This window comes from Epargyreus clarus, unplaced genomic scaffold (genome assembly GCF_041222505.1).
Source record: "Epargyreus clarus isolate Ecla_fem2 unplaced genomic scaffold, WU_Ecla_fem_2.2 ptg000035l, whole genome shotgun sequence".
In the NCBI taxonomy this organism is placed as follows: domain Eukaryota; kingdom Metazoa; phylum Arthropoda; class Insecta; order Lepidoptera; family Hesperiidae; genus Epargyreus; species Epargyreus clarus.
In genome coordinates, this window is record NW_027332240.1 from 9,683,718 (window position 1) to 9,706,327 (window position 22,610).

At 34.8% G+C, this 22,610-nt stretch overlaps 2 protein-coding genes across 2 annotated transcripts; one reads left to right on the forward strand and one right to left on the reverse strand.

Annotated features, from left to right (window-relative positions):
• The first annotated feature begins 3,005 nt into the window (after positions 1-3,005).
• Positions 3,006-5,733, forward strand: LOC140756736 (uncharacterized). Its single transcript, XM_073092283.1, has 3 exons — positions 3,006-3,163; positions 3,455-3,654; positions 5,558-5,733. The coding sequence occupies exons 1-3, from the start codon at positions 3,006-3,008 to the stop codon at positions 5,731-5,733; spliced, it is 534 nt and encodes a 177-aa protein (XP_072948384.1).
• Positions 5,734-6,427: 694 nt separating this feature from the next.
• Positions 6,428-19,643, reverse strand: LOC140756666 (uncharacterized). The gene is made up of 9 exons (XM_073092219.1): positions 19,516-19,643; positions 14,875-14,971; positions 13,674-13,806; positions 11,551-11,636; positions 10,604-10,661; positions 9,587-9,786; positions 8,483-8,634; positions 7,157-7,279; positions 6,428-6,600 (listed from the first exon to the last, which is right to left on the reverse strand). The coding sequence occupies exons 2-9, from the start codon at positions 14,969-14,971 to the stop codon at positions 6,433-6,435; spliced, it is 1,017 nt and encodes a 338-aa protein (XP_072948320.1). The 5' UTR covers positions 19,516-19,643; the 3' UTR covers positions 6,428-6,432.
• Positions 19,644-22,610: the final 2,967 nt, after the last annotated feature.

Genomic DNA, 22,610 nt, shown 5'->3' on the forward strand with positions numbered 1-22,610 from the left:
TTATTGTCCATCCAAATATCATGATTTGGGATATCATGTTATTTATCTGGAAAACAAGAAATTGATTTTGTGGAATGATCCATAACTTGGCTATTTGCACACTAATCCGGAAGGTGATGTTTATTGAACGTGCCAAAGAATGAGATATAGATACAAATATACAATGGCCGGTACACAATATATTAAATAACTGAAGAGAATAATTTAATTAAAATATAAAATAATAGGCTAGCAATAAAAAATATTATTATTTAGTATTCAATCAACTCACCGAGAAAACTTTAAAAATTGTAATTTTACCAAATTCTATCAAAACTTCTACTTGAATCAAGGCATGGACAAAGGTATCGATGATCTGGAAGAGTACCTGAAAAAAAACTATAGACAGTTTTTTAATATACAAGTAAAATCATCAGTTATTATCAGTGCTCCTGATAGTAAGTGGCTACCCATGGACATTTATAATCAATCCCAGATAAGATTAGCATTCGTTGCTACTCCTGAGAACGAATTTGGAAATTCTTTCCTTTTAAACCTTCACTTCTTCCTTGTAAGAACTGTATTGCTGCTCTCAGAGTTTTATTTTAAAGTAGATGTAGGTAAACTTACTACTGCTTGAAAAATAGATTTAAATATTTGAAATGCTTCCATCAATTCTAGATACGTTTTAAACAGTTTTCTATAATAATATGCCGTGTTGAACATAGACTTGTGATGATGATCGACCTCAGCTATCCATAGGCGAAAACAATTAGTTATCAGTTGTGATACTTTCGTAGCGTAAATTATATTCACGTCAAAATAAATTAAGGCAAGCATGTAAAACAATTTCGATAACTGAATCATGTTTGCATAATAGAAGTAAACGCAAAACATTGAACAGTATATTGTAATCAAAAACATAACACTGAACCAATTGTAGTTCCGAAGAACTTCAAGACTGTTGCCTTGACGATGTCTAAGGAAACTGTAGGCAGATTGGAGCCTGATTATAATATTCACGTTACTTCTCCTCTGAAAGATGCTTATAACGTAGAACGTGATCATAGCTCCAGAGTAAAGAAATGCGTTGAAGAATATAGGATAGAACATTGATTTAGCCTTGATATGGTTTATAATATCAACTGTATATAAGTAATAACTTGTAAAAAACAACAAAGTGCCCAAAAAGGAAATTATGAAGTACGCATTGCTTTTCGGATGTATGAAGTTGTTCGTAATGGTATATTTTGAGTGGAAGAAAATATTATTGATTAACGTTAGCGGGAGAAGCGTCGCTTGAATATCTTTTTCGATATAATTACTTTCAAGATAACACTTTCTAATATTTCTACACTTCATTGTATTGTTTTTACATTTATTACTACTAAACTAGTTAAAAATAAAATGTACATTTTTTTGTTATCAACCTATTAATTTTAACATAAAACTGCTATTCGAATTCAAAATTGTAATTAAGGTTTTGGTGCTAGAAATGAAATTATTGTGAAAGCATTGCAAACAGTTGAAGTACTGGATAGATCATTAAAATTGTTGTTTGTTCAATTACTTACTGACATGCAATTGTTGAGTTAACCTGTCATTTTGTTAGGATTTATCATTTGTCAACATTATCATAGTAATTGCAGTGAGTAGAATTTTATTGTCCTTTTATGGATTAGCATCAGCAACACGCATTATGTCTATATTAGGATTTGCCATTTGCCAACTATATCACAGTAATTGTAGAGTGAGTGGAATTGTCCTTCTCTTATTTAGCTTCATCGTAACGCATTATGCCATTGTTAGGATTTGAAATGGCAAATCTTATATAATTCAGATATTGTTGACTAATGTGTCAACAATATCTGGATAGTAAGTGGCTGCAATGTTACACCCAATAAACCGGAATATAGCAGCGCTTAATACTTCTACTATCAGGCAGAAATAGGTGTTGCAATAGTGCCTATAGTCCACAGAGGATTTTACTATCTTCAGAAAAAAATGTATATTTAAAGCGCCATCTTTTCCATCCTTTTGGTAATCAGGCATATTATTATAACCTACAGTAAACATTGAAGTAATATTAAGTGTTCCAATACATTTTAATATCACTTTAGTAATTACTCTCTATATCTGTATACACTATAGAGATACCTATCGCTGTATTAATACAGGGCTTACAGAAAGTAATTAATTAAAAAATATCATAAGTATCCAAAAGTGAGTTGGCTTGCTTATTGCTATTGTTCCGTGTAGATTATTTTTTTTGTATTTTAGGTTTTTATAATATTTTTATAAACTATATTTTCTTTTTACTATGTTATCTATTTTGCTTTGTTTTCAATTGGAAACCAGTTTTGAATGTTCAAGTATACAAAAAACATAAGTAATATAATAGTTTTATATTTTATGTTCTAGCACTATGATTAAGATATGCAAATGTGAATTATAAAGATTATATTAAACAAGATATTCTAAAAAATGTTAAATAAGAAAGTATAAATAGCTATCAGTTTGCTTATTATGTTAAGAGTTTATTAAGATTACGTACAGGAAATATTATTTTACAAATTTATAAAATGAAGAGTCCAAGAATTAAAGAACTGTTATATGAAAGTGAAGACTACGTAAAGTTTACCCAATTTGGCTATGGAACCCAAATAAAAATGGAATTGATATGATATGATACATTATGAAAAAATATTTTGTTATTGATCCTTATATTACACGCACATTCTAAATTAAAAATAAGCATACAGTAACCAGATACAGATTATAGTTCTAAAACGAAACACATATTAGGATCGGTTTAGTTAACTAAAAAAAACAGAACAGTTAATTCAAAACTGATAATAATGATATATACTTAAATATATTGAGTCCCAAAAATTGCAAAGATTCTTTCTCAACAGTTGTTAATGTATATCGAAAGAAAGTTCAAAGTTTAAGAAGAAATTCATAAATATTAATTTACATTTTCATAAACACATTTAAAAATCCTGATATTTGATTCAAATTTAAATATGATACCAACCAAGAATAAAAAGCCTGATAATTTTTTGGACAAAGAAATCCAAGCTATACTTAAACCTTTAAATGTTATTCAGTATTTATGTTTCCTTCCTAAATATACCATCCGCAACGATGTCATCACAAAAAACAATTTTCTTAAAAACATTATGTCTCTTTCTTGCGTAGTTATATACATATGTTTGCAAATATTCCGCTGCTCTAGGTCCATTGCGATCAACAGTATCACCATCAGTTTTTTGTATTTCGCTTCCATCTTTGACGGCATTTATTACAGCATCGGATACGTGACAGGCCTTTTGAATACCGTTTTGTTAAACAAACACAACATTGATTTTGTTTTGATTATCCAGAATGTCTATAAGAAGTTAAAATTGGACAAATATAACAGTTACGTTTGTATCTACAAAATGGGTTCTTGGTTTATTGTTATTACAACTAGCTTATTCTATTCTGCGATTTTAATTTTCAACTGCTATCACTCACGTTGGACCGCATATGAATTCTTTTGTGTCATTTTCTTAATATATTTTGATATGAATGTCATTTATTCCTCACGGTTAATAAAATTCATGAGGATCTTACTAGATTGGTGGGTTGAAGAAACAAAGTATGTCTCCGATAACTTTACCTGGTCCCAAGGTATTTTGGAATACGGAATCAGTTTGAAGGTGATGTGGGGCAGAATTTTTGAAATATACAGGGACATATTGGAAGCATATGCAATATATAAGAAAGCCTTTCAAATTATTGTAAGCATTTAAGTCGAAAAATTAGTTAATGTAATAGTAACCATTGTAGTTGTTAACACGTTTTTAGTTTTCACACTATATTTAGTCTATAGTAGTTTAAAGAATTGTATGTGGGTATATTTTTATGCCATACTTATTATGTATTAACTAATTGACGATTCTATTTTGTTTCCAGATTGTATTTTTCGTTATAGACTCTTTCATACACGCTCTTATTTATATCCAAATATGGATTAAAACAACAGAAGATTATGGAGGGTATAAAAAAAATGTAAGTAAATTACTTGGCTAACGGAAACCTTTCTAGCTAAATCTTCGAAGGTAGCACAACATTTAATTTTTTTTTCTGGCTTTTAACAAGTGTTTACAGCTTCTATGTGTGTGAGTTAGAAGTCTGTGATAACGGATACTTAACTGCAGTCCTCCACGATTCGGTTTGCACGGACGTTCTTGCCACGGACGTGCAAGGTGTGAAATGAGCTTCCTCCTGAGGTATTCTCGGAGCGCTATGACATGGGGCTCTTCAAAAATGGTGTAGAAAGTGCTCTCCTCCAAAGCCGGCGATGCATGGGCGACTCCACTGGAGTTGCAAATGACCATAGGCGACGGTGACTACTTTCCATCAGGTAGCTCGTCTGCCTCATCGTTTAGGTATAATTGTTCCCACTTATTCTTCTTCTTGCTCTATAAGCACTAGTGGCACTAGCAGGTGGATGCTCATTTAGTACTACAATTCTATAAAGAAGCATCTGTGGCAAACTTCACTCAGTTTTCCAATCATATTGGGATCTCTAACAAAAATTGTAATGCATTTAAATTCACTGTATTTTTCCTAATATACCTTATAGTTAGCCATTTTATAGTTTTTCTTTTATTTTATAGCAAATGACATTATGGATTTCCATATCAATGACGTTCACGTGGATTTTGAAAAATCTTTTTTTCTTGTCACAACTGTGTTATGAATCTGAGATGTTTTACTTGAAAATCGAAGAAGCGAATGCAACTTGTTCCCTTATTATAAAAACAGATGAAAATACAGGTTTGTGTTATCAATAAATTTTTGCCTACCTTGAGTAAATAGAGGAATCGCAAGTTGGTAGATTTGAAGGTACCACCTTCAATCCCTTATGGTTCGACTCCGACGGCACCACCGCCACGCCTATATCTGCCTAATAACAGCTGTGTTGAGTGCTGCTGTATTATGCGTGTGCTGGTTGTGTTTGTTCTGGTTTGAAGGGTGCAGTAAGACATACTTTTCCGAGGCGTTCCAGTTTAGTCCTCAAGAGTAGCGGTGCATCTGTGGCCGACGTCACGTAGGAATATCTAATTCTATCTTTTATAAAAAAAAAACTGTGGACCTTTGAAAAAATGTAATATTTTTTGTAGGTCAAGCTTAAAAAACAATTGGCTGATATCAGGTTGTGTAATATTTACTGCTAATATGACAGCTGTTGCAGAAATTTCGTCGATTACAGTTTTATTCACTTCAAAGAATATAATTATTACAGTTGTAAGCCTAAACTTTTAAAGAATCACTTAGATCTATGGCAGAACAAAATAAGTGTTCTAACTGTTTTTAGAAGATACCGGATTATTACAACGTCGTTCATCGTAAACGGCGATCCATAAAACGAAGGATGCAGATTAAAATTATAATCATAAAATTGTATCTTAAAATATGTAATGTTTACAGTTTGCTTCTGTATGTCAATTTAATGTTGCTATTAAATTAGATGCTGAATCATTTTTTGGCAAATGCAAAGTAAAAACTAATGTCTATTCTTTTGCAGGAGTGGTTAAAGGAATATGCAAGAACGTGCTACGTATGAACAGAGTAGTATTTGAGAAGATGGACGCTTGCGGTCTGTTTGTGGTGGATAGTAGATTGCCGCTTAACCTCCTCAGTTATATAGCGAATTATATTATTGTCTTGTTACAATTTGCTGTAGCGTCCTTGTTTGGTTGACCAACTTCAACTAACAATGTCGCTAGCGAAGGGCAAAGCTCCCAAGACGCCGTCAATACCATGCAACTTATTCCATTTTTTTGATGTTTGGTTTTAAATCTCATATTTATACAACTACTTCTAATTTAATCAACGGTTAGGCAATTCATGGGTGTTAGTTAACATGACATCATAACGAACATTTAACGTTAACTGGTCGATTTCGGTCAGTTAAAATTATTGTTTCCGTATCTGTCAACATCGACTAAATATTTTGATGACACAAATGACATTAATGACAAATAACTTGGTGAAACACAGAAATAACATTGCATTTCTATTGTCAAAATTATTGTTATAGTTAACATTAATGCAAACTTTAATCGGACCAACGGTGCAACCCGACCTAGGTATAAAAACATTTTATAAAGTTTTTTTATAAAGTAGACGTATAGTCCGCGCCAAACTTCTAGTCCGCTCTGAAATTGTTGCAGGTTTAGTTAGCAAATACTTTGTAGCATATACACTAACGCAGCTAAGTAGGCGGAGGGTGCCGGCGGGTCCGCGCTGTCTTAGTCAATTACAATTACAATTACGATTACAATTTGCTATTGTGACGCGACTCGTTTCTATATTCAGAGCGCACTAGCACATTGGCACGGACTCTACCTAGCACTACTGAATAGGACAAGAGGTATAATAAAACAAAATAACAGATTTTTAATTTGCTTCATTAGTAAAAGTTTTCCTTCGTAATCCCATATCTGCTGTAAGTGTATCGCTCAGCCATGTTGCAGCTACGTTCAAGTGGCCAAGGAGGACTGGTGGAGGTGACGTTTCTCTCAGGCAGCCTAGCTTGGCGAGTCCCACCATCATGATAGGTCCATTCTATAAAAATAACGATTACTTCAACATCAATCTATCACTGTCACGCTGCTGCGCACAGGTCTCCTCTCAGAATGAGAAGGATTAGGCCAAGTCTACCGCGCTGGCAATGTGCGTATTGATAGACTTCACATACCTTTGAAAACTTTTTTGAAAGATATCGCAGATATGCAGGTTTGCATATCGGATATATCTGAGTTTCCCGAATAGAAAGTTTCAAAGGTGTGTGGATAAGAGATCAAATACGTAATTTTTATAACATAATATAATGTTTCATTCATAATAACGACCACTTTGATAACTTTGATGATAATGATGGCGATCATAACAATGGTAATAATAATAATGAAAATTACGTTTATTATGACACCAATAATATGACACCAATAACAGTAGTGTTAATGGTAATAATAACTATGATAACGATGATGATTATAATGAAGATGGCGTTGATTATGATGGCGATAATGGTATTGATGATAATGATAGCTATGATAATAAAGTCACTCATGAAGTCGACGAAAACGTGGATTTTGATATCGAAAGAACTTGTACATACATTAACTCTGCACATGACAGGAGCGCCAGGAACCACGGAGCAGTCGTCACCAATGACGTTACCACAGGCCGCGTCAAGGTTATCGCCACTACCGCAAGTCCCACTCTTTACTAATAAGGGTGTCTGGAAGTAAATCAATAGTCAAATTTAAGTCAAAGACAAGAAATTTATTTCACAATTAGATTAGATTTTTTAATCACTGTCAGAATGAAATGCACGAAATCGAAACGGCTTAAGAAATAAGAAATCTTTCTTACAATTATAATGCAAGTCGACGCTTGAAAGCCATACTAATCGACATTAAAATACAGAAGAGTGATATGAAGTTCAAATATATACTATAATTATATTACATCATTATATACTTTTAAAATATTAGAAACAAGAAACTTATAAATGAGGTGTATAAAATAAATTATACACTAATGAAAAATTTACAAAAAATAGTCACCTAAATGTTGGATTTAAAATACTTCTGTTTGTCAAAATCATTTCAATCCAACAATTAAGTTTATATATTTTTTTCAAAATATAACTGTCATCACTCTACTGTAAGCTTTATTCATTTTTTTTGTAATATAGTAGTAGCAGACAAACATACAGTCCACCTGATGGTAAGTGGCTACCTCCACCATGGACATCTGTAATCAACTCCTGATAAGATAAGATTCCTTCTTGTGGTCGGCCACAGAAGCGCCAGGACCCTTGAGAACAATGCTGGACTGCCACGAAAAAGTATGTCGCCCTTACCACAACCTTCATACCAGAATACAGCTACTTTCGCTGACGCTTTGTAAGGACTGCATTTAAGCGAAGTATGTATGGATGTGGTGCGACGAACGATAATCCTTTCTAATATTATAAATCCGGAAGTAACTCTGTCTGTCTGTCTGTTTGTCTCTTCTTCACGCCTAAACCACTTAACCGATTTTAATGAAATTTTGTACAAAGATAGTCTGACACCCGAGAAAGGACATAGGATAGTTTTTATCCCGGAAATTCCACGGGAACTAGGGATGGTGAACTAAGATCGATTAATCGGAGAATCGATCTTTTGGACCAATCGATTATTTTAATCAATATTAGTAAGGATTGAATCGTAAACTTTGCATTTGATCAAGTGATAATCTTTAGCAAAGTTGTTGTCCATGAGCCCACGAAGGTTTGAGAGTTGGTACGACCAATTTTCGCCAGATGGTGCCACTGTTATTCCAATGAAGGTACGAATTTCCAGTTTTATGTATGTCAGTATGTCATATTATTTTCTTTTTAACGCGGGCGAAGCCGCGGGCAAAAACTAGTGCGTTTTATTACTACAATACTTACCAAATCAATATTTTCATCGTCGTCCGCCCCTGCACCTATGCAATCCCCTGTAAGTGAAGCCTTCATACCAATACAGGCCCCCTTGGGTCCACTCGAACCCCATTCCACATCGGGATATACCACAAATAACGCTAAGTCGTTTGCTCGGGTACCTATAATCCAAAATTATATAGTTTTAGGAACGACGGTATAAGATAGAAAATTTAAGTGTCAAATGAGGGTATTAACTAAAAATGGGTGTATAAAAAGGCACTGTAGATCGCCTACTGGGTAGTTATTTTCCGATCGTTGTAAAGGACGTTACTCTGCCACTTTTGCTATCGAAATTATATATTGTGTTTATTGTGATTACTTGTTATTTTGTTAATTTAGTGAAGTAAATGTTCCCGGTTTATAAAAGTTGTTTTTAAATATTTTTCCAACAAGTTTTCTAATAATAGTTTAATAAAAAATATATGGATTATTATCTCAATAAATTATTGTAAGAACACCTTCTGAAGATAGTTTAACAAGTGTCGCTCCATATTCATCCATCGAATCGCAGAATTAATCCACATTAGAAAAAGGTTTAGCAGTGCTATCTCTCCGCCGCCTGCCGCCCATGGACATATGTAATTAACCTTAGATACGAGTAGGATTATCTAGATATTCCTGAGGTTGGCCATATATGCGCCGCTACCCCTGAGGACTAAGCTGGAAAGCCTCGGAAAAATATACCTCCCTTTTCATTCCCTTCAAACCAGAACATAGCAGAGCTTAACCCTACTGATACTTGGCAGAAATGGATGTGACGGTTTCGAACCACAAAGCGTTCCACCAAGTTAAAAAACATATTGTTCCTACAACCTTTCATGTCGCTTACGTACATCATTACAAACTCAAACGTGTAGATAAAGTCTTTGACTAGATTAGTCGATTTGATGCAGTGTCGGAGTTAACTTTTTGGCAAAAATGAAAGGGAATTTGCCGCAAGTGCTTGCGACGCACCCACACGTTTGTGTATTTAGATTTACGGTAACTGCCAAGCATGCTGATGTAGCATTATAGTCGAGAGTGTCCCTACATAACAACAGATAAATAACTCATCATACATAGATCACATACCACTGTTATACTCAGGATGTATTATCCTAAATTTCACAAGGTACTTCATGGTGGGGTTAGCGGAGCTTGGAATCACAGCCGTTAGGTTTTGCCTCTGCGCTTGGATCATGCATGTGCCTGTTGATAAGATGACATTTGGGCCAATCATCGTTCCCATGCAGAAGAACCCTGATTTCGGGATACGAGTGTCCTCCCCATCACTAAAACGAAAATAAAAAAAAATAGCATTTCAAAAGAAAATATGTTATTGAAGGAACATATTTGCAGAATTCTTTGAGCTACATCAATGTACTGCTTGGCAAATGTATTTTAATTATGCAGAATCTTTTTTCTGTACAACATCATTAGCAAAAAATGTACAACCAGAGGGTAGATCAGTTGATCTGTAATGGACGTCTACAGACAACCCTAAGAGTCCTGACGTCAGTCAGAACTGCTACAGAGGACTAAGTTATAATTCCTCGTGTAATCTTTTCATGACCATTCCAAATGCAAGATATGTAGCGAACTTCCTAATAAGGTATTCCCGAAACCCTATAATATAGGTTTCCTCAAAAGAATATCAAAGAGCTCTCCTTCAAACCCTGCGAAGCTAGTGATTAATGACAAGCCGGGCTTAATAGTAATCATACCCGTCAAACCAAACAAGTAGCAGAGCTTGAAGTTGCTGTCCTGCATTGAAATATTATTTATTGGTGTGGTGCATCTTTTTGTCCTATTATGTTCTTTTTTAATATAACTTAGAATTCAAACGAGCATGCAGTCAATCTGTTGTTAGTGGCTACTATCGCACATGGACATCTGTAATCAACCCCAGATAAAATTGGAGCGCTACCTGACGTCGGCTACAGACTCGTTGTTACCAAGGTTTAGCTCACGATACAACGCCTCAGATAAATATTTCTCCCTTACTTTCTTGGTTCTATCAACTTTATTAGGGCAAAAGTTCCGAAGAGGTTTGTGCCTTTTGGCCTGGTTTGGATCTTGGATAGGATAGAAAACAAATATGATACATACCGGTATAACTTCACGCACCATGGACAATCTGTTTCATTACTGACAATACAATTAATCTCTGAAAACAGAAATAATAAGTTTTTAATTCCTCTCAACTTCTTTTTTATGAACATGAAGAAGCGAACAAAGGCTTCAAAGGTGGTAGAACCCGTGGTTCTCCCCGGTTGCACCACCGCCACATCTAATTCTGCCTCATAACAGTAGTGTTGAACGCTGCTGTGTTCTGGATTGAAGGGTATGGTAAAGGAGACAAACTTTTCCGAGGCGTTCCAGCTTAGTCGTCAGGGGTAGCCGCGCACCTTTGGTTGACTCCAGGTAGGAATATCTAATCCTACCTGGGGTTGATTACAGATGTCCTGGGCGGCAGTAGCCACTTACCATCAGGTGAACTGCATGCTCGTCTGCTACTTTCATATTATAATAATAAAAAAACTAACATACATTCTACTAATAGTAAGTTTCGATATTTGTTAGGCAATAATATTATAGACTAATTATTAATAATGGATTATTAACGGGTGTAAATTGCAATGTCACAGAGATATGTGTATTTCCCTCAACACATTTTGTCCGTGGGAGATCTCCCACCAGACTATGTGAACAAGTCCGAAGAGCGGCCATGCTCGAACAGTCACAGTATGGAGCTTGTATATGTTATATAAACGAGATGTTAAGAAAACTTCGATAGCGTGATTCTGTTGACGTGTAGCAGGAATTCGGCACAATATATGATCAATAGACACGGTATCTCTTAACACTGCTGTTACAACAGATATAGGATTGTTTTATTTACGAGTATTTTTATAATATCGGAATAGCAGACGAGCATGCAGTCCACCTGATGGTAAGTGGCTAACGACGCAGAACCTAGTGTGCAACTGTGAGTTTAGAAAGCGTCCTTTTAATAAACATTAAGTTTGTAAAATAAAAAAAAAACAAATAGTTACCTTGCTGCTCAGGTTTTGGCGGGGGAATTTGAGTTACATTCTTTTCGGAACAGCACCACTCTGATTGGCCATTGCATCCAGCCATCCTTGAATTAATTAAACGGATTATTTGATTGGTGCCCCCGGAGTCAATGCAAAGGTGTCTTCCACCTTATATGTAGATAAATATACTTAGTTCATATAAGAATTGTACCAAAAAGCCGAGTTCTCCCTTTAAACCAAACTAAGAATCCCAGACAATTTTGACATACTAACTGTGCCCAGCAGTACGATTTAAGACGACGACCAGGCCTGAAGCCGGGCTGGTAAGGATTTAGAAGATTATGCGAGGAAAGAAAGGAACTAAGCTGGTTATATATAAGACGCTCAAAAACTTTGGATAGAAATGGAAGGATGGATATTTGACGGAAATCGGAACAACAAACAGGACTTGTCTTTTTAGGTAAGGGAATAATTTGAGCGTTTTTCCATACTGAGGGAAATAAACTACGGGAAATAGAATAATTAAGAATGTATGCGATGACGGGTGTTACAAGATCTAGGATGGGAATGATCATATTACGACTAATGCCATCACTGCCAACGGAATCCGAATGGATTGAGAGGATACATTTCTTAACATGACGACCCAGTTTTGAGAATTGAAATAGTTGCGTAAAAAAGTTATGCCAAGGCTCCGTGCTAAAATGTCCCTAAAATATTTGAAATAATAATTTACTTATTACATAAATTACGCAGTATTAGTTATTTACTCGTAATTCGTAATTTTCTCTAAAAATATTTTTATTTGTTAAGAATTCAAAAAAAGAACTTACTAAAATAAGCCGTTTGTGGTTTCATTCAATTTCAAGGCGGCGAAGTATTTTTACTAATCTATGGTTACGTCAAAGCGGTTTAGTGGAAAGCGATATGCGTTAGAAAGAAGCCCCATTATTGCGTTGCGTGTTAAATTGTTAACGCTTCGATGTTTTACATATATTTTATGATATGCTATTATAAATTAGTACGCTGTGTCGAAGCAGGATGGGGAGAACCGCGCTGTCGTTTGATCTAATGTGACAATGCATTGCAACGCAACGCAGTGTATGGCTTACAATGCGTTGATCGCTTGCGTCGATGTGACGAAGCGCAACGCAACGCACTAAAGGGGCCTCACCTTTATTATAGTGTATGAGTTGTATGCAGTATGTATAATAGTTTTTGAAATATAGCAGTGTGTAGAAATCTATCCAATTTTTATATACCAAAGATAGATTTTTAGACAATTTTGGCCAAGTAGAATTAAATTTTTGACAGGCAAAACATTGGATTGATTGATTACTAAAGGATAAAATGGAACCTCAAGCGAAAGCTACCGACTTTACCCTAAGGGCACAGGGGACCCTGGGGCCCTGGGCCCGGACATTAAAAGCCACAAAGCCAATATATTTGCTTACACGACACGCTAATATTTCAACATTTCTAAATTGAAATATCGGTCATTCATTTGTCGAGACTTTCCTCACATAATTCCTTCCCTCCTCTCCGGGCCCTGCCGGAAGGTATACTTAAACCTAAACATAATCGAAAGCCTAGACTTAGCGTAATCTAATCCTTAATCTAAACCTTAGGTTAATCCCAACACCTCCTCATCCTGTGCGCACCATTAGGGCTGAAAAAGGAATAATATAGTTTTAAGAAAATTATTTTTGAGAGACAATGTAAACATCGGCGGTATGATTTGACTATCAAAAGTAGGTAGCTTATTCAGTTCAGGCAGACTTGAAGGGAATCCAAAATGAATCAGAAATATTTTTCTTAAGAACTACATTATTTGAGAACAATGGATATTAGAATGAGAAGGCTTAGTCCACCGCGTTAGGAGGCCATAGTCCATCGCGCTAGCCAAGTGCGTATTGGTAGACTTCACATATCATTGAGATTTTTTAAGATCTCTTACGTGTGGAGTTTTCCTAACTATGCTAGCCTTCACCGTTTAACCAAATGATAATTTATTTCTAATTTTAACCTCAGACCCCTCGATGGAGATCTAAGTTTCAACCACTAGGCTATCACTGACACAGGTGATATTTGTCCCTTAACACAGATGTAAGAATCTTAAGAAGACTTAATAAATGATGTACCTTAGCTCACTATCATAGATGTTACCTCCGGACAATATTTCATACGTCTCGTCATTGCAAAAGGAGAGATCGACACAGAGGCCATTAGCGCCTAATTTTGTTGTGCACGACTTCGGTTTATTTGCAGTCCTAGCTGGAAGAAGAAAAAAAAAATTGGATAATTGCAACGCAAATAAAATAACAGAAGGGAAATCAAATAACAATTACAGTACCCTTACCATGACAATAAAAACAAACCCACAATTTTACGTTACGTTCACTCAATCCATTATTCTGTTCCGTTTGCTTAGTAGACTGAGTAGACGTAACAATAAGTAAGTGCTCAAGTCTTTTTGTCTACCTCACATGTTCGCAAAAAGAGAGCCAAAACATAAAACGCCATTTTGTCAACTTAGACATTTAATGTTACGTTACTAACACTATAGTTCTGATACAATCCGCTAGGGGCGCTGATTGGAAATTGTATGGGCAAATACGTAAACAAATACCAAAACAGTCATTGGCAAAACGTAAAAACTCATGGTAAGGGTACAGATGACCTAAGCGAGTTATTATGAAAATAATTGGACAATGCGTTCCCAAGTCGCCCACGGAAGGCTCCGTATCACCAAATTTTGGTTTATTTAATTGTTTTTAGTATTTATCATACCATAGAAGTAAATTGATTGAGAAAATTTGAACAGTTTACCTAGTATAACGGTTCAATAGATAAAGCGAAAGACGCCAAAAAGTAGCAGTTTCTTGTAGCAAGAAATGTAGTAAGAATAGCATGAAAATAAATGGCAACCCCCATTTATTTTCATGCTATTCTTATTTGAATTTGGGAAAAAGTGGCAACCGGTATTATATACGTACTCTGTAAATATTTCAAGTGTATATCTATTTCGGTTCAAGAGAAAGAGAACAGACGGAGAGACAGCGCAGCCTTAGTATATTCCGCTAGGCCTAAGCTGGGCTTTGCATTAGTGTAAGTGAACACAAGAGTAGTTAATTTTGAGTCTGTCTTCACATTTACAATTCCATGAATTGTACCAAGTATTAACTTTTCATTTTTAGGTAATTTAAAAAATATATTTGTGTTATACAAAAAAGATGTTTTTGATATTTGAAATTATTCGCCACATTCACATCTATTTATATTGGATACCATTTTACTAGAAAATATATCACAAAAACGACAAAATCGAAAATGTATACCAACTTTCAGTTAAACTGAACTTCGTCGTGGTTTCCATTTGGGATGTGGCAAAACCCACTAACATCAGCGCCAACAATCCTAGATGAGTTATCGATGCCATCTGTAATAATAACATATTATTTTAGTGTTTTAGCGATGAGCTAAACAGGAAAGTCACTTATGTCAAATAAGCGTCAATTGTAATTATAAGGTGGCCAAGGTTTAGATCCTAGGCACACACCTCTGGGGGGCTAGCCATGTTACAAACTTTGCATTCTATTCGTTTTCTATTCTATTCGTTAGCAAGTTTCATTCTACATATACGATAAGTCTATGGTTAGCGATCACATTTAATATCAATGTGCCGTCAAATATAATATCGTCTGGTTTCTACACCAGCCAAAATACCAACATGGTAATGATTAATTATTTAATAGTAATATTAAAATATAACATCATAATATACATAAAAAATATACCATATTTTATAGTACATGTATTTTGTTAATTAAAACTATTTGCAAAAACTAAACTTAATAATGTCTATGAACGGTAACTATGGTGATTGGTGATTGTTTACAAAGAGCATACAAATATAGTATTGTTTATAGCGATATTACTAATGACAGTAACAGCGATTGCATGTAATTTGTGATGTGACCAAAAGAAAATATCTGGACGTCCAACTTCGTAAAATTTACTGGTTCATGGCACGAATGTCTCTCAGCAACAAACTTGACTACTACAAAGTCATACTAAAACCGATATGGTCATATGGATCTAAGCTTTGGAGAACCGCATCCAACTCAAACTTGGACATCACACAACGCTTCCAATCGAAAATGCTTCGCATGATAGCTGATGCCGCAGAGACAACAGGGAAAGAGGAAGTGACAAATAAACTAAAATCATATACTCGTCATATAAGGACACCCCAATGGGCTTGCTAGTGAGCTTATGAAATCCACCCGCACTTTTAAGCTCATCAAAAGGAGAGCTACTCAGGATCTTCTCCCATCGTAGGAGCGGCTTCCGAGGAGGCAATAATTATAAATGGGTATGTCACTGGGTGTATACCATACATGCCATCTCAACAAATAAACGTCATAACTACCAGCTTTATGCCTAGACAGGGAGATTGCAGAGAAACAGGAGATAATAATGAAAAAAAGGATACGGATATTATATTTTTATTTTAAGATTTAAATAAATTGTTTAGTTACAAGTAAAATTATTATGAGAAGGATTAATAATGATTCAATAAAACAGTTAAACTGAGACAATATTTTTATTTAAGCACTGGAATAACTCTAAGTTCTATCCTATCTACTTATCTATTGTATTATATGTTCATATTAATTTAAAATAGAAAAACGTCTGTGCAATTCATTTCTATAATATTTTAGGATACAATAGTTAAAGAGAGCCATATTCAAATTTCAACAAATTTAAAGTAGGTATACATTTTCAAATGATCAAAAGTAATTAAAGTCTATAATGCAGTGATAGCGCGTAGTGAAGTGACAAACAGCTGATACAGAATTCGCCATTTTATTAGCGTTTACGTTTTCTACAGGGTCGGCGCGATCGCTCACTATGACATTTATCTTAGAATACGCTTCGCTAACAAATTTGACAAAAAAATCAAAAGGTTGTCAATAGGTTGTCAAAGGTTGTCATTTGTATGGAAAAAAGCAATGACATGGGCATTGTAGAATCGCTAGCGTTCTATTCTATCGTGTAACTTGGCTACGACTTTTCTACTTCGCTATTTTGATCACGTGATCATTGATAATTTCATACATTTTAGCGTTTCTATAGCGTTTCTACAGCGCAAGCGACTGTAGAATGTCAACTTGGCTAGCCCCCCTGATTATTCAAAGTTATGTGCGTATGAAAAATTAAAGAAAGAAAATACTTTATTCAGGAATATTGCAACACACAGTACAATTGCAAAATTGGCCGGGCGGTGGCGATGTTGCTATTTATTTACTAATTAATTTGCTTATTAATTATCACTTGCTTAAGAGTTAAAGAAAAACATCTTGAGAAAACTTATATACCGGAGAAATCTTAAAAAAATAGTGTTCAAAGATATGTGAAGTCTACCAATTCGCATTGGGCCAGCTCGGTGGACTATGGCCTTATCCTTCTCTTTCTGAGAGGATACCTGCGCCCAGCAGTGGGGCAGTAATGAGATGGTAATAATGATTTATTTATAAAGTTTAGTAACATAATTTTTTTTTCATTTTCTTCTTAAAACAACTTAAAATATGATATAAATTGGTGCGCCATATTCGATTCAGAATGACGTCACTAACCTAATCGTGTTTTGTCATTCAAACGGATATGATACGTATATTTTTTTTATAATATAGGAGTAGCAGACGAGCATGCAGTCCACCAGATGGTAAGTGTTAACCAGTAGGTCTGAGAATCTACTATCTATTTTTCATGCCCCTAAGGCTGAGACCGCACTGCGATTAAACGCAGACTGAATAAAAAAAGCTGAAAACGCCAAAACGCATACGAACACGCACTGCGGTTTTCTTTTGGCTTAATTTTATTTCAGTCTCATCATAGATTTCAGGCGAACAGCACGTGTTGTGGGGTTAGAGACTGAATAAAAAACCAATGATATTTAAAACTATAGATATGTTACCTGCCCACAAAACAACACAAATAAGTGTTACACTAAACACACAAATACACGTTTTTCTTTTTGCTTACCCGAAAGTAACTCATTCATTCATACGTAAATATGTACGTAAATTTTGCTTCTCTATTACTACTTGTGGAAGGAATACGTTATCTCTATTTTGTCAGTTACGTAATTATAGCGGACCAAGCACGAAAAACAATCAAGATATAATGATTTCTCCTCATTTACTTGTGAAATGTGATTCCATGAATCTTGGGTATTTTTTTGCATAATTTGTACATTTAAGCATTGCCCAAGAAGGCATTTTGAGGCTTAGAAGACTAAAATAATGACGTTAAACGTATACAGTAGTACAGACATACATACGTGTCAGTTACTACGCCGCCGCGAGAGCGGCTGGAGTCGATTCACTCCCATTGGTGTATTTTGTATATTTCATGTTTTACCCACTAATAACATATCTTTAGTTTATATCAATGCCCCACCATACAATTACTATGGGAGACAAAAAACCGCGCTTTAAACAAGCCGCGGTCAAAATGTAACAATAAATCAGTCGACTGAAAAAGTCACTAGTGCGTGCACTTGTATAGAAAGCAATATGTTTTATATTTTAGCGGTTTCAGTCTTGCGGTTAAACGCGTGCGTTTAATCGCAGTGCGGTCTCAGCCTAAGTGATACAAGTAAGGGTTGTTCACCCTTAACATCTTTTTATTTATATGACAACACAATATCTGCCGGGTCAGCTAGTATCATTGTATGATTATACTATATCTATACTACTAAATATAAACATGACCTTTTGTAAGCAAGATTACATTTTTTATCAATAAATTGTAAATAAGAATGGTCGGCGATCCATTAATTTATTGATCCTTATTATATTTTTTTATAATGTAGGAGTCGCAGATCAGCATGCAGTTCGCCTGATGGTAAGTGATGGTAAGTAATCAACCCCAGAAAAGATTAGTTTTCTACCAGGGGTCGGTTACAGATGCGTCGCTCTACCCCCGAGTACTAAGCGGGAATGCCTCGGATAAGTATGTCTCCCTTACCTTACCAAATTATATATCATAATTACGAAAATAATATATTATAGCAGTATATGCGACCACACCATAGGTGGTAGAAACTAAATTTGTAAAAACAATTATGGTCTCAAATTAAATTTGGTACATTTTTGACTCTTCTCGTCATTTTGTTGTAAAACTAAAAATAACAAAGTTAATAACGAAAATAGATCAAAATTTGTGAACAAGTTTTCAAAAATTTATAATTATTATTTTTTTGGTAATTTTACAAAAATTATGACCTTAGAGAATTTTTCACTTGCTTTAAGGAACGAGGAAAACGTAATGGAGAAACTTTAATGCTTGAGATTTCTTTAAAAAAAAAATTCTTAGAAGTGCGGGAAGTCTTGTGAGCACTATGGCCTAAACTTTATTTATAACTAGCTGACCCGGCAAACGTTGTGTTGCCATATAAATAAAAAAATGTTAAGGGTGAACAACCCTTCTCACTTAGGGGTGTGAAAATAGATAGTAGCCGATTCCCAGACCTACTGAATATGCAAATAAAATTTGGTGAAAATCGCTAAAGCCGTTTCGGAGGAGTACGGTAACTAACACTGTGACACGAGAATTTTATATATAAGATAACATTACTGTCGCCCTAATAGGCACGGGTCTCCTCTTAGAGTGAGAGAAGTTTAGGCCACAGTCCACCACGCTGGCCAAATGAGAATTGATAGACTTCACACCCCTCTATCACGGTAATAGTTACCGATAGATACTAGTACCATGCCTCTGCCCACTTAATAAACTACTAAGTGTACTTCCTCGCGATTTTCCTTCACCATTATAACAAGTGATGATTAATTAAATATGCACATAACTTTGAATAATCTGAGGTTTGAAGTTCCCCCGATTAAGAGGCTGTTTTGACCGAGCTATCACTGCTTCAGGTTATGATGGTAGCGAGACAGATAATAAGGAATTGATTACCTTCAACACACGTCGTCACACGAATGTAACATATCACTGACTGACCGCACCAACAACTGATTGTTTATAAAAAGATCAAGGTCGGTGTCATTCGACACGGAACCAGTCTTTAATTGCAGACTTCCAAGCTCTTTATTTGCGAAGATTTATTCAAATATGACGCAGTAACTGGTTTTGAATGATTTAAGTAATAGGTATTTATTAATTAATACCTATAGACAATGTTAGATAATGAGCGGAAGCTATTAAAATTTTAAATACATATAAGTATGCTTAAATAAAACAACATGCTCTTTATTTATTTGTATGTATTGAATGTTTGGACGTAAAAATAAGTATTTGTTTTTACTTGAAAAAATAATTTTGAGGAAAAAAGATTTTTTCGAAATTTTACTTTTCTATAACACCAAGCATCGGTTTCTTGGTGCTTGTCATTATTCAAAATTCATCGAAAATCAAATTTATGTTTGTTGGTAACTTGTTACTATAAAATAATATAATTCAAATTTATCTACATAGTCACATTGCATAAAACCATCCAGTATTAAAACATAGACAACGAAAAAAAATAGATTCCAAATGCATTATTTTTGTTTATAATATAGAAGAAGCAGACGAGCATGTAGTCCACCTGATCCATCCGTAATCAACCCCAGATAGGATTAGATATTCCTACCTGAGGTCGACCCCAGATCCGCCGCTACCCCTTAGGACTAAGCTCGAACGCCCCGGATAAGTCTCCGGATAGCACAACCTTCATACCAGAATACAGCAGTGCTTAATACTGCTGTTATGAAGTAGAAATAGGTGTGGCGGTAGTGCCGCCGGAGTCGAACCACAAAGGGTTCTACCACCTTCAAACTACTTACATTTCCATAAATTGTTTCTATTGTTTTGATCTATTAACTTGTATGATACTTGCCGCAAACTCCAAACCTCTGAAAAAGCATAAATATCGAAATAAATATTAATTAAATAATTATTATAATATAACGTTACAGGATTCCTAATATCATAAAATAGTAAAAAACTATGACATCGCAATTAAATAAATTAAAGAAATTTTAAACAAATATAAACAATCATAAAATTAGTCTATAAAAATAAAAAAAAATGTGAGCCGTCACGGGACGGGCAGATGTGAAACATCGACATTATTTTGTAAAAGTAATATGCAGAAAAGAACATATTGTGATAGGAACTAAATATGTCATAATGATAAAATAAAATATTACGATTTTTTTCCAGATAACGATGACTATTTATTGAATTCGATTGCGCATGGCGACGCGTCGCCACACCGTACACACTACTGCATATAGACTGTATATATATACCATCGTATAGCGTGGCGACGCAACGGCATGCGTCGCCACGCCAGAAATCGGTTTTACGTGCGGCTATAGATGTTTCACATCAATATAAGTAAATGACAATTTGATATATTTAAATGTAATATGTTCATACAAATAAATGATAATAAATATATATTATTAATTTGTATCAAATAATAAAATACGAGTAAAATAGTGGACGTGTGGTCGCGTTGCAAGCTCATCCCTTAATCCTTTGATTTGTGGCAAAGAGTCAAAAATCGAAACTCCATCGAATCGGCTATAATCTGTTGAGTTCTCAATTCCATTGAAAAGATACTTACTTTACGAGTATTATAACTTTTTATTGACACAAAAATTGTAAGTACATTTCAGAAGTTGAAGCCTCTGGTACCTGAGTTAGTTGAAACTGTGTTTCAGGAACCAGATTGTAAGGTAACCAGTCCAAAAGATATGGATTTAAAGATTGTGAATTCATCATTACTGTGCCACTGCTGGGCACGGGTCTCCTCTCAGAATGAGAAGGATTAGGTCATAGTCCACCGCGCTGGCCAAGTGCGTATTGGTAGACTTCACATACCTTTGAGTTATTTTTTGATAAATTTTACAGGAAGGTTTCCTCACGACGTTTCCCTTCACCGTGAGGCAAGTGATAATTAATTACTAATACGAACATAACTTTGAAAAATCAGAGGTGCAAGCCTAGAATCGAACCTTCGGCACCCTTCGATTGTGAGGCGGAGTTTCAACCACCATGCTATCACTGCTTATTATTCTAATTACTTGTAGGAATTTCATGCAATATGAAGAAACACCGTATTATTGTCCATTTGTAGTCCTTTGTTTCATTGATTACTTTTGGGAAATTAAAATATTTATCTTGTTTATTTCTATAAACATAGGCAAACATAAAACCTTCAGAAACTTCTTGACGTAGTCATTTTAGATAGACAGACATATTTGCATTATTAGCAGTCTGTTCGATTTGTTCGTCTAAGATAACAAGTTTGAGGAAAAATATGTAATATAATTATTAAAGTGTTTTATTTCTGGTTATAAATCTGTATCTGTTTTGTTTTATAGTCTTTTGGACATTATTGTTACTTATTGACATTTGACATCCATTGGTCACAAATGACGTCAATCGTACCACAAGTGGTCTATGGTAGGGGAGCCCAGGATGCTAAATGTGTAAAAAATCGTGAGTCAAGTGAGGAACCAATACGATTTTATAGATTAGTCAGTAGAATGAAGAAAAGGTTATATGATATTTTTCAATTTCGAGCCGGGGGCATTCTAATTCTGACGATTTAAAAAAATGTATGAGAATGTATGTATAACAACTGTATATATTAAGCAAAATAAATGATTTGATTTGATTTGATTTGATGTAATGTATTTTCCTAAAAATGAGCCTTTTCCTTTAGTTTATGATGCATCATTACTACCCAGGGGTTCATGCTAATAAGAGACACTATCAGATAGCATAATAATACAGGATGTTTCTTTTTCTCAAAATGACTTTTTTTCACTACTTCGACGTGTGGTAATTGGCAGATGTTTCCCGTTTTTTAGCATTATTTCCTTTATATTAAAAAGCAAATTGACCACGCTCGATCATGTTCAGTGATCGATTTTTTTGATTCTGCAAACGCCCCGACATGGAAAGCTCATTTATGGTTTAGGATACTCTACATGGTGTAAGTTATCTCCCATATCTTAGTCTGGCGCGCTCAAGACACTTTCGAAATCCCCTCTTGG

Excerpts from the sequence above, each read along its gene's own strand:
- LOC140756736 (XM_073092283.1), top strand. The coding sequence starts at position 3,006 with ATGATACCAACCAAGAATAAAAAGCCTGATAATTTTTTGGACAAAGAA. Across the intron at positions 3,164-3,454 it reads AATTTTCTTAAAAACATTAT|CTTATTCTATTCTGCGATTT; the intron begins GTCTCTTTCTTG and ends TATTACAACTAG. Across the intron at positions 3,655-5,557 it reads TAACTTTACCTGGTCCCAAG|GAGTGGTTAAAGGAATATGC; the intron begins GTATTTTGGAAT and ends ATTCTTTTGCAG.
- LOC140756666 (XM_073092219.1), bottom strand. The coding sequence starts at position 14,971 with ATGGCATCGATAACTCATCTAGGATTGTTGGCGCTGATGTTAGTGGGT. Across the intron at positions 10,662-11,550 it reads GCCAAAACCTGAGCAGCAAG|AGATTAATTGTATTGTCAGT; the intron begins GTAACTATTTGT and ends TTCTGTTTTCAG. Across the intron at positions 7,280-8,482 it reads ACGATGAAAATATTGATTTG|ACACCCTTATTAGTAAAGAG; the intron begins GTAAGTATTGTA and ends ATTTACTTCCAG.